This window comes from Chiloscyllium plagiosum, unplaced genomic scaffold (assembly GCF_037043375.1).
Source record: "Chiloscyllium plagiosum isolate Xiang-an unplaced genomic scaffold, Cpla_swu_hap1 HiC_scaffold_4, whole genome shotgun sequence".
Taxonomy (NCBI): Eukaryota; Metazoa; Chordata; class Chondrichthyes; order Orectolobiformes; family Hemiscylliidae; genus Chiloscyllium; species Chiloscyllium plagiosum.
The window spans coordinates 76,678,384-76,692,412 of NW_028270142.1; the positions used below are offsets into that span (position 1 = coordinate 76,678,384).

The 14,029-nt window shown below is 41.7% G+C and overlaps 1 protein-coding gene across 1 annotated transcript in view; it reads right to left on the bottom strand.

Annotated features, from left to right (window-relative positions):
* Positions 1-14,029, bottom strand: part of LOC122549478 (lipoxygenase homology domain-containing protein 1-like) — a 145,756-nt gene that overhangs the window by 58,468 nt on the left and 73,259 nt on the right. The window contains exon 9 of the mRNA XM_087985872.1: positions 5,411-5,675. Coding sequence (XP_087841998.1) covers positions 5,411-5,675 — 265 coding nt within the window. The remainder of the gene's footprint in view (positions 1-5,410; positions 5,676-14,029) is intronic.

The window sequence follows — 14,029 nt, forward strand, 5'->3', positions numbered from 1 at the left end:
AATGCTAACAGCTTGATACGGACTCAATACAAAGTGGTAACAGACAGGGCTGCAGAAATTATCCTTCTCAGAAAGAGTGATTAGCGCCCATTACTACAGCAATAGACCTTTGCACAGACATTGAAACTGACCATGTCTGCACCAAAATTGACAACGACTGCACTGAAGTTAACAAAGGTTGCGCTGGAACTGACAATGACTGCATCAAAACTATCAATGATTCTGCAATGTTTACAATAAACAAACTATGTTACAAAGACAATAACTTTGTGGGTGGCACAGTGGCACAGTGGTTAGCAGTGCTGCCTCACAGCTCCAGAGACCCAGGTTCAATTCCAGCCTCAGGCGACTGACTATGTGGAGTTTGCACATTCTCCCCGTGTCTGCGTGGGTTTCCTCCGGGTGCTCCGGTTTCCTCCCACAGTCCAAAAATGTGCAGGTTAGGTGAATTGGCCACGTTAAATTGCCCGTAGTGTTAGGGGCAGGGGTAAATGTTGGGGAATGGGTCTGGGTGGGTTGCGCTTCGGCGAGTCAGTGTGGACTTGTTGGGCCGAAGGGCCTGTTTCCACACTGTAAGTAATCTAATCTAATCTAATCATAACCTCATCACTGACCCATTATATCACAAAATGTATAAAAATGTCTTGACATGTTCTCTGCATTGAGAGAAGATGCGCAGCTGACCACTGTTATTGGTGTCTTTCTCTCCCCGGAGCTCCGGTACTTCCGTCTACAATAAACTCTGTCATCGAACCCTGATTCTGACTCCAAGGCTGGTGATTTTCCCCATAACAATGGTCTCGGCAGGCTTCAAGGTAGGCTCTTAACCTCTCCTTATAGACTGATTCAGAAAGTAGGACATCACTGTGTAGGTGTCCATTTTTACAGTCTTCCTCTGTACTTTGGAAAGAACCTAGAAAGAATCAGTGTCACCCCATATGCTTTACTAAAATTCTGCTGACTCTAGGTCTTCTGCTTCTTCCACAGATTCGGATGACTTCCTGTCTACTCCCTGGCTGATGGTATGTAATTTATGGCTTGCCCTCAGGATTGTTTCTGACTCACTTTCTCTTATTTTTCACAACTCTACATCTACGCAAACCTGAAGCCTACCAGTGGGTGCAATGTTGAACTAACTAGTGGGAAAGAACTATTCTTCTGGAGTATTAAAAGTGCTGTTCAGTTTTCTTTTCATTCAGCCACTAAACTACTGGCAAAATCTTTGATGTGGTAATCGCACGTATAACTTATATTCTCACCCTAGACTTTCATTTAGACAGATATCATGATCAAGGAAAGGATGGCTGAGGGCATGGCTAACATTTGGAAATCAAAAGAATAGGATATGCTGCAATATTAATTGCTGTTCCAACACATTACACAGTTCAAACGACTTTTGTAGTATCACTCAGAATTAAAACCCATCACAACTAACATGAGCTAAGAACTTTGATATATCATCAGTCAACTACAGCCTTTTGAAAATAAACTGCACAAATTTGACACAAAGGGAAGGTTATTCTGTAGGTGGCATACAGTGAAGATAAGGGGCAAAAGATTTACAGAAGATGTTAGCAGAAAGACTTTCACCCAGAGAACAATAGGAATCTGAAATTCACTCCCTGTAAGAGTCGTGAAGATAGAAAACCTTCTTGTGCTATACACACCTATGACCTTATAATTACTTTACCACAACAAGCAGGAAAATCAAAGTTTGTTTCCTACATGCAACACATTATGCTCTTTGCTAGACATATGTAATGTAAGGGAAGAATTTGAATTATGGATTATAAAAATAACAAAATGATTTGATGTGGAAAGAATAATAAACATGCTATTGATTTATATGTATATAATAGAACATAGAACATAGAACAATACAGCACAGAACAGGCCCTTCGGCCCACGATGTTGTGCCGAACTTCTAACCTAGATTAAGAACCCATCCATGTACCTATCCAAATGCCGCTTAAAGGTCGCCAATAATTCCGACTCTACCACTCCCACGGGCAGCGCATTCCATGCCCCCACCACTCTCTGGGTAAAGAACCCACCCCTGACATCTCCCCTATACCTTCCACCCTTCACCTTAAATTTATGTCCCCTTGTAACACTCTGTTGTACCCGGGGAAAAAGTTTCTGACTGTCTACTCTATCTATTCCTCTGATCATCTTATAAACCTCTATCAAGTCACCCCTCATCCTTCGCCGTTCCAACGAGAAAAGGCCGAGAACTCTCAACCTATCCTCGTACGACTTCCTCTCCATTCCAGGCAACATCCTGGTAAATCTTCTCTGCACCCTCTCCAAAGCTTCCACATCTTTCCTAAAGTGAGGCGACCAGAACTGCACACTGTACTCCAACTGTGGCCTAACCAAAGTCCTGTACAGCTGCAACATCACTTCACGACTCTTGAATTCAATCCCTCTGCTAATGAACGATAATACTCCATAGGCCTTCTTACAAACTCTATCCACCTGAGTGGCAACCTTCAAAGATCTATGTACATAGACCCCAAGATCCCTCTGTTCCTCCACCTGAATAAGAACCCTACCATTAACCCTGTATTCCGCATTCTTATTTGTTCTTCCAAAATGGACAACCTCACACTTGGCAGGGTTGAACTCCATCTGCCACTCCTCAGCCCAGCTCTGCATCATATCTAAGTCCCTCTGCAGCCGACAACAGCCCTCCTCACTGTCCACAACTCCACCTATCTTCGTATCATCTGCAAATTTACTGACCCACCTTTCGACTCCCTCATCTAAGTCATTAATAAAAATTACAAACAGCAGAGGACCCAGAACTGATCCCTGCGGAACTCCACTTGTAACTGGGCTCCAGGCTGAATATTTACCATCTACCACCACTCTCTGCCTTCGACCGGTTAGCCAGTTTTCTATCCAATTGGCCAAATTTCCCTCTATCCCATGCCTCCTGACTTTCCGCATAAGCCTACCATGGGGAACCTTATCAAATGCCTTACTAAAATCCATGTACACTACATCCACTGCTCTACCCTCAGCCACATGCTTGGTCACCTCCTCGAAGAATTCAATAAGACTTGTAAGGCAAGACGTACCCTTCACAAATCCGTGCTGGCTGTCCCTAATCAAGCAGTGTCTTTCCAGATACTCATAAATCCTATCCCTCAGTACCCTTTCCATTACTTCGTCTACCACAGAAGTAAGACTAACAGGCCTGTAATTCCCGGGGTTATCCCTATTCCCTTTTTTGAACAGGGGCACAACATTCGCTACTCTCCAGTCCCCTGGTACCACCCCCGTTGCCAGTGAAGACGAGAAGATCATTGCCAACGGTACTGCAATTTCCTCTCTTGCTTCCCACATAATCCTAGGATATATCCCGTCAGGCCCGGGGGACTTGTCTATCCTCAAGTTGTTCAAAATGTCCAACACATCTTCCTTCCTAACAGGTATCTCTTCTAGCTTACCAGTCCATTTCACACTCTCCTCTTCTACAATACGGTCCCTCTCGTTCGTAAATACTGAAGAGAAGTACTTGTTCAAGACCTCTCCTATCTCTTCCGACTCAATACACAGTCTCCCACTACTGTCCTTGATAGGACCTACCCTCGTTCTCGTCATTCTCAGGTTTCTCACATACGCATAAAATGCCTTGGGGTTATCCTTGATCCTATCCGCCAACGATTTTTCATGCCCTCTCTTAGCTCTCCTAATCCCTTTCTTCAGGTCCCTTCTGGCTATCCTGTATCCCTCCACTGCTCTACTCTGAATCCTGTTTCCTCAACCTTATGTAAGCCTCCTTCTTCCTCTTTACCAGACATTCAACCTCTCTCGTCAACCAAGGCTCCCTCACACGACCATTTCTTTCCTGCCTGATAGGTACATACATATCATGGACACGTCGTATCTGCTCTTTGAAAAAGTTCCACCTTTCCACCACATCCTTCCCTGACAGCCTATGCTCCCAACGTATGCTCCTCAAATCCTGCCTTACAGCATCGTAATTTCCCTTCCCCCAATTATAAAATCTACCTTGTTGTGCGCACCTATCTCTCTCCATAACCAAGGTGAAAGTCACAGAATTGTGGTCACCATCACCAAAATGTTCACCCACTAACAAGCCCACCACTTGTCCCGGTTCATTACCGAGTACCAAATCCAATATGGCCTCCCCTCTGGTTGGACAATCTACATACTGCGTTAGAAAAGCTTCCTGGACACACTGCACAAACACCGCCCCATCCAATCTACTTGATCTAAAGAGCCTCCAATCAATATTTGGGAAGTTGAAGTCGCCCATGACTACGACCCTGTGGCTTCTGCACCTTTCCAAAATCTGTTTCCCAATCTGTTTCTCCACATCTCTGCTGCTATTGGGGGGCCTATAGTAAACACCCAACAAGGTGACTGCACCTTTCCTATTTCTGACTTCAGCCCATGCTACCTCCAGAGGCAGATCCCCCTCAAACTTCCTTTCTGCAGCCGTTATACCATTTCTAATTAGCAATGCCACCCCCCCTCCTTTTTTCCCACCCTCCCTAATCTTACTGAAACACCTGTAACCAGGAACCTCCAACAGCCATTCCTGTCCCACATCTATCCACGTTTCCGTGATGGTCACAACATCGTAGTCCCAGGTACCGATCCACACCTTAAGTTCACCCACCTTATTTCTGATACTCCTTGCGTTGAAGTATACGCACTTGAGCCCAATATAAATTAAAATGCAATATATTTCATAAGGTTAATTCTGAATATGCTATATCTGTGCTGCAGTATTAAGCTAACAAAATCTTCATAAATGGATTCTGGCCTATTCTCAATAATCAAATTTTTCATGGTTTTAATTTGGCTATTGAAGAGAATGCTTTACTGCTGACAATTTAGTTTCCTGCAGGGAGAGTAACTGAACAGGGAGAGAAAGTGAGGACTGCAGATGCTGGAGACCAGAGTCGAGAGTGTGGTGCTGGAAAAGCAAGCAAGTCAGGAGAATCGACATTTCAGGCATAAGCCCTTCATCAGGAACAGGGAGAGAACTCAGCCTGTTCTTGTACATCCACGTATCTGACTCAATTCATTAGCACAGTGCTCAAAGGCTTTCAAGCAGGGTTATCTACTTACTCTCACTGTCAAGGCAATAGTGAGTACTACAAAGATAACTAGAGAACTGTAAAAATATAAGTAGGCATAATTATAAACAATAACTATTCAATATCATATGTGAACCATAAAACTGATATTATATGAGAAATGGAAGGAAATTGCATTCAGAATTAAATCAACTTTGACCGAGACATATTTTGTTAATAACACAAAGTTAGTCATGTTGTACAGGAGAACTTATACAAATTCTGCTTTCTTATTCTTTCCCTAAACACTCTAAACACTACATTTAGAGTAGAAAACTTAACTGACATCATACCCTGAAGACTTTCTGTCAGCATTTTGCTTTCGTTGCTGACCTTTCCAAGGAGCTTTAATATCCGTTTAGTTTGTCTATCAGCAACTTCACTGTCTAGCCATTGTTCACATGGAAATACATATTCATTGGTTCCTTTATTCTCAGTTGGTTCCATCACTGTGATTGCACCGAGATACCAGCCAGCCCCATATCCAGTAGCATTGTGGCCAACATGAACCTCTGTTGGAATACCCAGGTCTACAGCTTGTATGTGAAAATTGCTAACCTAGCAAAAAGAATGAAGAAAATACAAGATTTTTTTTAGATGAACTATGTTGAGTCATAAAATTCTCATAATTCAAAGTTTACAGCAATTTTAAAGTAATTGCACTGTTGTATATGAATAGCCACAAACACTGACGTGAAGGAAAAATGTTTGCACTGAGAATTTTGTTACAGATGTTGTAACATTGTTGAAAGATCAGAGCTGGTCATGTGTTTTATACCAGTTTCCTGATTATCATTTGGAAGTTAAAGCAGGTAATTGGGAATATTAGTTAATTCCTGATGAAATAGTCAAATGTCGCAAAACTCAAGTCATCAACTCTGTCTTTGATCATGATGTTTGATTAGGAGTGCAGCAACTATAAATGTATATGTTTAATTCCTTCAATATAATTTTACTAAGTGTTGTGACACCTTATTGTCTGCTTTACTTCGCCTGTCTTAACACATTGGTCGAGAGATGAAACATGGACTGCTTGTTTGGTCGTGGAGGAAACATTTCCATAAGCAGTACTGTTAAGGCACCTTTTGGTTTCAGCACCTACTTTAAGCTGCTGAATATCCCAAGGTCCAGGAAGCATGGTTTCATGTAATTAAAATAGATTGACTGTAAAAACTAAAGCTTGCCCATCATAAAATTAACTAATAACATTAATAATAACTAACTAACCCATTTCTCACCAGCAGGTTTGTGAATATCATTTGACTTTCCTTTTTTAAACATTAGATGAAGGTGAGTTTGAGGCAAGTGTGTCTCTTTTCCAGAATTTTTGCAATCTTACTGACTTGTTTTTGGGCGTTCAGGTTCTGCTCTTTAGCTCCAAAGTAATATGTTGTAACTTAATACCTACTTTCTTAAAATTTACAAAACAAGCCCAGACATATGACACCACCTCTCATCAGGCCCCTTTCTTTATTAACGGTTTAAAGCATTTCATAGAATCCCTACAGTGCAGACAGAAGCCAACACATCAAAAAGAATTGCACCCTATTCCCATAACCCCTCATTTACCATATTTAACCAACTTGGCCTACACATCCCTGAAAACTATGGGGCAAATTAGCATGGCCAATCCACCCAACTTGCACTTCACTGGACTGTAGGAGGAAACTTGAGCACTTGGAGGAAACCATGCAGGCATGGGGAGGATTTGCAAGCAGTCACCTAAGGCTGGAATCAAACCCAGGTCCCTGGCATTGTGAGGCAGCAGTGCGAACTACTGTGCCACCATGCACTCCTAAATTTAGATATAGATTTGTTGTGCCCCATTCCCAGAGTTTCAAAATGGAAATTTTAATGGAAGTGAGGATATTGAATTGTGTCATTTCCATGATTCAGCTTAGGTACTGTAGTGATTGTAACAAAGTCACTCAGGTGGACCTCACAGAATGTGAGTTCTCCCTGATTGGACCAGTGTAATAGACCCAACCAGGGAGTCCTATCTTACAGATATAGAGAGTGTTAGAGGTTCTATTCACTCTGAGACCTGGCTCTGAGGAAACTGGACTAGTGTCAAGTACTGTGCATGTGGAAATAAGGTGACGGGATGCTGGCCTCTATGGACTTACTTCAGGTATTATTTGAGATTGTTACTGCTTTTCTAACCCCTTAGGGACAATGCAAATGAGATGATTACATTTTCTTCTTCTTCTTACAGGGCAACATTCCTGTCAGCTACAATTATGTATAAAATCGATTGGAATTTTCACAGCAATAATTGAAACAGCAGTATTTTCAAACAAAACATGATCTTAAACTAGATCTGAGAAAGAATATTTGAGTTGACCAGATAAGGGAAGGATCTGGTCGCGGCAAAGTAGTCAGGTGTGTGACAGAAGAATCTTGTAGACAGATCATTTTTACCATTTGTGAAGCGTAAAACATTTCATGGAGCAACAATGACCATCCCCTATTGTACTAAAAAATAATATTCAATCTCTACTAATTTCAGTCCTTGCTATTTACAAATCTTATTCTGTTAACCATCAGTTAAAGAAACATGTGTGTCTGGTATTTTATCCTTTGGCATTACTGATAAAAGACAGATTTTGTCCAAGTTTTTTGACTTGTATTCATCAAGGTGTTTCAAAGGAATACAGATTCATGGGAAAAACTAACTGCATGAAAGAAGAGTGCAAACAGACTCTGATCAGTAGAGGCTTTGCTATGGAGAATGCACCCATTAAATGCTGATTGAGAGTTAACTGCAAAGAATTTTAAAATTTTAAACCAGGCAGGTTGACTCCAATTGGTCAAGATGTTGCCCTGAGACACAAACCAGTGAGTGGTTGTCACCTATTTTGTTGAGTTGAAACAAACATAATACATATTCATCTCTGCAAAGAACAAGGCACTTAGGTAGAAGTGAGTACTGCAGATTCTGGAGATTAGAGTCAAGAGTGTGGTGCTGGAAAAGCACAGCAGATCTTGCAGTATCCGAGGAGCAGGAAAATTGATGTTTCGGGCAAACGCCCTTCATCAGGAATGAAGGGCTTCCTGATGAAAGGCTTTTACCAGAAGCATCGATTTTCCTGCTCCTCGGATACTGCCTGACCTGCTGTGCTTTTCCAGCACCACACTCTTGACAAAGAACATGGCACTGTCTATTTGGTTAGATTAGATTCCCTACAGTGTGGAAACAGGCCCTTCATCCCAATAAGTCGACACAGACCCTCCGAAGAGTAACCAACCCAGACCCATTCCCCTACTCTCTACTAATGCACCTATTACTATGGGCAATTTAGCATGGCCAATTCACCTGACCGGCACATCTTTGGATTGTGGGAGGAAACCGGAGTACCCGGAGAAAACCCATGCAGACATGGGGAGAGTGTGCAAACTCCACACAGTCACCCGAGGCTGGAATTGAACCCAGGTCCCTGGTGCTGTGAGACAGCAGTGCTAACCACTGAGCCACCGTGCTGCCCCCATTTGATATGTAGAAATCAAGTCCATGCAAGTGTGACCCTCTTCAAGCCCAACTGACATCCTAAATTGGTCATCAACTTAAATCCTCATATATTTGGGATTATCCAGAAAATGCTGTTTCATTGTTGAATGATATCTAAAGTTAGACACTGTGCTGCAGGTTTTCAATGTTCTGTCAGAACTTTGTTTGTGTGAACAGACAAGGAAAGTTGCTGTTTGATGCCATCCTCCAATCTTTAGGATAAGGTTCTACATGGTAGGATGTTGGAGAAAATACAGAGGTATGGAATTGAGGGTGATTTAGCAATTTGGATTAGAAACTGGCTTTCTGAAAGAGTTGTGGTTGATGGAAAATATTCAGTCTGCAGTCCGGTTACTAGTGGTGTGCCACAATGATCTGTTTTGGGACCACTGTCATTTTTATAAATGACTTAGACGCAGGCATAGGTGGATGGATGAGTAAATTTGCAGACGACACTAAAGTTGGTGGAGTAGTGGACAGTTTGGAAGAATGTTACAGGTTACAGGGAGACTTGGATAAACTGCAGAATTCAGCTGAGAGGTGGCAAATGGAGTTCAATGTAGCTAAATGTGAGGTGATGCACTTTGGGAAGAATAACAGGAAGGCAGAGTACCGGGTCAACGGAAAGATTCTTGGTAGTGTGGATGTACAGAGGGATCTTGTAGTCCATGTACATAGATCCCTGAGAGTTGCCACCCAGGTGGATAGTGCTGTTAAGAAGGCATACGGTGTGTTAGGTTTCATTCGTAGAGGGATTGAGTTCCGGAGCTGCAATGTCATGCTGCAACTATACAAAATGCTGGAGCAGCCACACTTGGAATATTGTGTACAGTTCTGGTCACCATATTTCGGGAAGGATGTGGAAGCATTGGAAAAGGTGCAGAGGAGATTAACCAGGATGTTGCCTGCTCTGGAGGGAATGTCTTATGAGGAAAGGCTGAGAGACTTGGGTCTGTTCTCATTGGAAAGAAGAAGACTAAGAGGGGATTTGATAGAGACATACAAGATGATCAGAGGATTAGATAGGGTAGACAGTGAAAGTCTTTTTCCTCGGATGATGACATCAGTTTGTACAAGAGGGCATAACTACAAATTGAGGGGTGATAGATTTAAGACAGATGTCAGAGGCAGGTTCTTTATGCAGAGGGTGGTAAGGGCATGGAATATTCTACCTGCTAATGTAGTCAACTCAGCCACATTAGGGAGATTTCAACAATCCTTAGATAAGCACATGGATGATTTTGGGATAATGTAGGGGGATGTGCTGAGAATAGTTCACAGGTTGGCACAACATCGAGGGATGAAGGCTGTTCTGCGCTGTATTGTTCTCTGTTCTATGGCCTACATGCCTGATGTCACACCAGGTGTGAAATTCATGTGCAACATTACTCATTTATGTGATAGGTAGAAGACAGCATCCTGTTGGTGGCAAATACCACTCATTTTGCTACTAAATAGTAACAGCCCAAAATATCGAGCTTCAACTTCTGTTCAAACTATTGGGATATTACTCTGAGATGTACAGGATACTTTTCAAGTCCAAGAATAACAACCTTAAAGTTTTCCATGAATTTGCATGATATGCAGTGACAACTGATTTAATCAAGATCGCCAATATTTAGCAGGGTGGCTCCGATGTGCCCTTTCTTAACATTGAGGTGTTATTTAGAGTCATAGAGTCCTAGAGCATGGACATAAGTCATTTGGCACAAATTGGTCAATACTGACCAAAATGTCCATCCATGTCAACCCCATTTCCCTGCACTTGGTCTATATCCTTCTAATCCTTTCCTACCCATGTAATTGTCCAAATGCCTTTAAATGTTGTTAGTGTACCCACTTCAACCACGTCCATTGGCAGCTCATTCCATATGCATACTTCCCTCTGAGTAAAAAGTTGCCCTTCAGGTTCCCTTTATTCTTACCCCTTTAACCTTAAATTAATGCCCTCTAGTCCTCGATTCCCTAACCCTATGAAAAAGACGTGTGCATTCACACTATCCATGCCTCTCATGATCTTATACACCTCTGTAAAGTCCCCTCAGTCTCTTATGCTGTAAATAAAAAAGCCCTAGTTTGTTCAATCTCTCCCTATATTGAGTCCAGGCAACATCATAGTAAATTTCTTCTGCACTCTTTCCAGTTTAATAGCATCCTTCCTATACTATACTAGTGGAGTGCCTCAGGATCAGTTTTTTTTGTTATCTATATCAATAATTTGGATGAGAATGTACAAGGCATGTTTAGTAAGTTTTCAGATGACATTAAAATAGGCGGTATCATGGACAGTGAGGAAGATTATCAGAAATTGCAGCAGGATCTTGATCAGATGGGGAAGTGGGCTGAGATGTGGCAAATGGAGTTTCATATAGATAAGTGTGAGGCCTTACATTTTGGAAAGTCAAATCAAGGCTGTGGGCCTTGTAGTGGAACAGAGAGACCTTAGAGTTCAGGTGCACGGTTCTCTGAAAGTGGAGTCACAGGTAGGCAGGGCAGTGAAGGAGGCTTTTGGCACACTGACCTTCATCAGTCAGGGCATTAAGTATAGAAGTTGGGAAGTTATGTTGCAATTGTATGTTGCAATAAGTTTGTGAGGCATGATCTCCACTCACAAAACCATGCTGAAGACTCCTAATCAAACCTTGTGTTTCCAAATGCATCTTATCCCTCTAGGGATTCTATGGGAATCTTTTCAATTAACTTACCCACCACAAATGTTAAGCTTACTGGTCTATAGTTCCAAGGCTTTCCTTTGCAGCCCTTTTTGATTAATGACCTGCTGCGCTTTTCCAGCAACACATTTCCATCTCCTTCCTATAACAAGGTGACTAAAACTAAACATAATACTCCAAACGTGGCCTCACCATACAATTGCAACATAACTTCCCAACTTCTATACTTAATGCCCTGACTGATGAAGGCCAGTGTGCCAAAAGCCTCCTTCACTGCCCTGCCTACCTGTGACTCCACTTTCAGAGAACCATGCACCTGAACTCTAAGGTCTCTCTGTTCCACTACAAGGCCCACAGCCTTGATTTGACTTTCCAAAATGTAAGGCCTCACACTTATCTATATGAAACTCCATTTGCCACATCTCAGCCCACTTCCCCATCTGATAAAGATCCTGCTGCAATTTCTGATAATCTTCCTCACTGTCCATGATACCGCCTATTTTAATGTCATCTGAAAACTTACTAAACATGCCTTGTACATTCTCATCCAAATTATTGATATAGATAACAAAAAAAACTGACCCTGAGGCACTCCACTAGTCATAGGCGTCCAATCTGACAAGTATCCTTCCAATATTACCCTCTGCTTCCTACCATCAAGCTAATTGTGTATCCAATTTGCCAGCTCACCCTGTGATGGATTCCATGCAATCTAACCTTCCAGAGCAGCCTATCATGTGGAACCTTATCAAAGGCCTCACTGAAATCCATATAGACTATGTCAACCTTCCTGGTCACTTCATCAAAGAAATCTAATAAGTTTGCTAGGCATGATCTCCACTCACAAAACCATGCTGAAGACTCCTAATCAAACCTTGTGTTTCCAAATGCAACTTATCCCTCTAGGGATTCTATGGGAATCTTTTCAATTAACTTACCCACCACAAATGTTAAGCTTACTGGTCTATAGTTCCAAGGCTTTCCTTTGCAGCCCTTTTTGATTAATGGCACAACATTCTCTACCCTCTAGTCTTCTGGGACTTCCTCTGCAGCTACTGATGATGCAAAAATATCATTCTGGGCCCCCACAATTTCTTCTCTAGCCTCTTGCAGTGTTCTTGAATATGTCTGATCAGGACAAAGAGATTTATTCACCTTCATAGATTCTAATACATCCAACACCTCCTCTACTGTGATATGGACTGTCCCCAAGATATCACCACTAACTTCCCCAAGTTTCTAAGTCTTCATGTTTTTCTCCATGGTAAACACAGTGGAGAAATAGTCATTGAGAACTTCACCCATCTCCTGCAGTTCTCCATATACATGTCCACTTTGGTCCTTGAGGGGCCCTATTCTCTCTCTAGTTATTCTTTTTTCCATTAATGTACTTAAAGTGCACCTTTCGATTCTCAACCAAGGCCATCTCCCTCTATACCTCCAGGGAATCCCTTGATCCCAGCTGCCTGAACCTGAGCCATGCCTCTTTCTTTTTTCTGGTCAAAGCCTCAATATTTCTTGTCATCCAAGGTTCCCTATTTCTGCCAACTTTACCCTTCACCTTCACAGGAACATATAGACCTTGACCTCTAGCTATCTCATCTTTAAGGCCTCCCACTTGCCAGAGGTCCCTTTGATTGCAAACAACTCCAATCAACACCTGCAAACTCCTGTCTAATTTGATTTGATTATCATTGTCACATGTATTGAGATACAGTGAAAAATCTTGTTTTGCATGCTAACCAGCCAAATCATACCTGACATGAATATACCAGGGTGATAGAACAGAATGGAGAATATATTGTTGCTGTTACAGACAAGGTGCAGAGAAATATCAATGCTAATACACAGGAGATCCATTCATAGGTCTGATAACAGCCAGGAAGAAGCTGTTTTTAAACCTGATTATAAAAGTGGTTTTGCAGTAGAGAACCCCCAGACCATTTCTCAACTAGGACACTATTGAAAGGAAGCTCATTTAACTATTCAATTTCAAACCGGAGATGGAGCCCATTTAAGACATGTAAGGTAATTCTGACATGCAGATTCAAACACAGTAAATATTTCATCACCATATCAGAAACTGCCATTCCATCAAAGACACATTCCTCACGGAAGCTGACAAAAGTATTTGCAAGAACTGGGCTTCATGGGGATCACATGGCAACCACTATCACAGCTGGTGATGATCCAGACTCAGGAATAGCCCACATATATTTTAGGTGCTGGAGGAGAACGTTGAAAAAGTTAAAATACATCCTCCTTCCTTTTAGATTCCCAAAGAAGTCCTCACAATGTCCAAAAGAAAGAAGTTAGACGAAATAAAGAACAAAATCTATTGTCATAAGACCTATTCAAAGAAATGAGTCTTCAAATAACAACAAATTGAACTGCAGCAATTCATCGTGAACATTTCGGCATCTAACATTTATAATTCATCATGGCCTCACAGTAGCATAAATTAGAGTGACAGATTCTCAGGTTTATATAACTACATTTGGAATTAACAGAATCATGTCACTATATCTTACTTTGTGCCTCACTTCTGACATTCTTTATGGCAGAATTTCAGCATAAATTCTCTACATATGTGGACAGTTCAGCACTGACAATCACTGACATTTAGGAGGCTATTTCTGACCTTTGTGTGCAATTCTGACCTCTCTATCTAGGAGTTAAAGTGAAGAGTTAATTACCACCTGCTGAACTGGACTTTTTGAAGCAGGTATTAG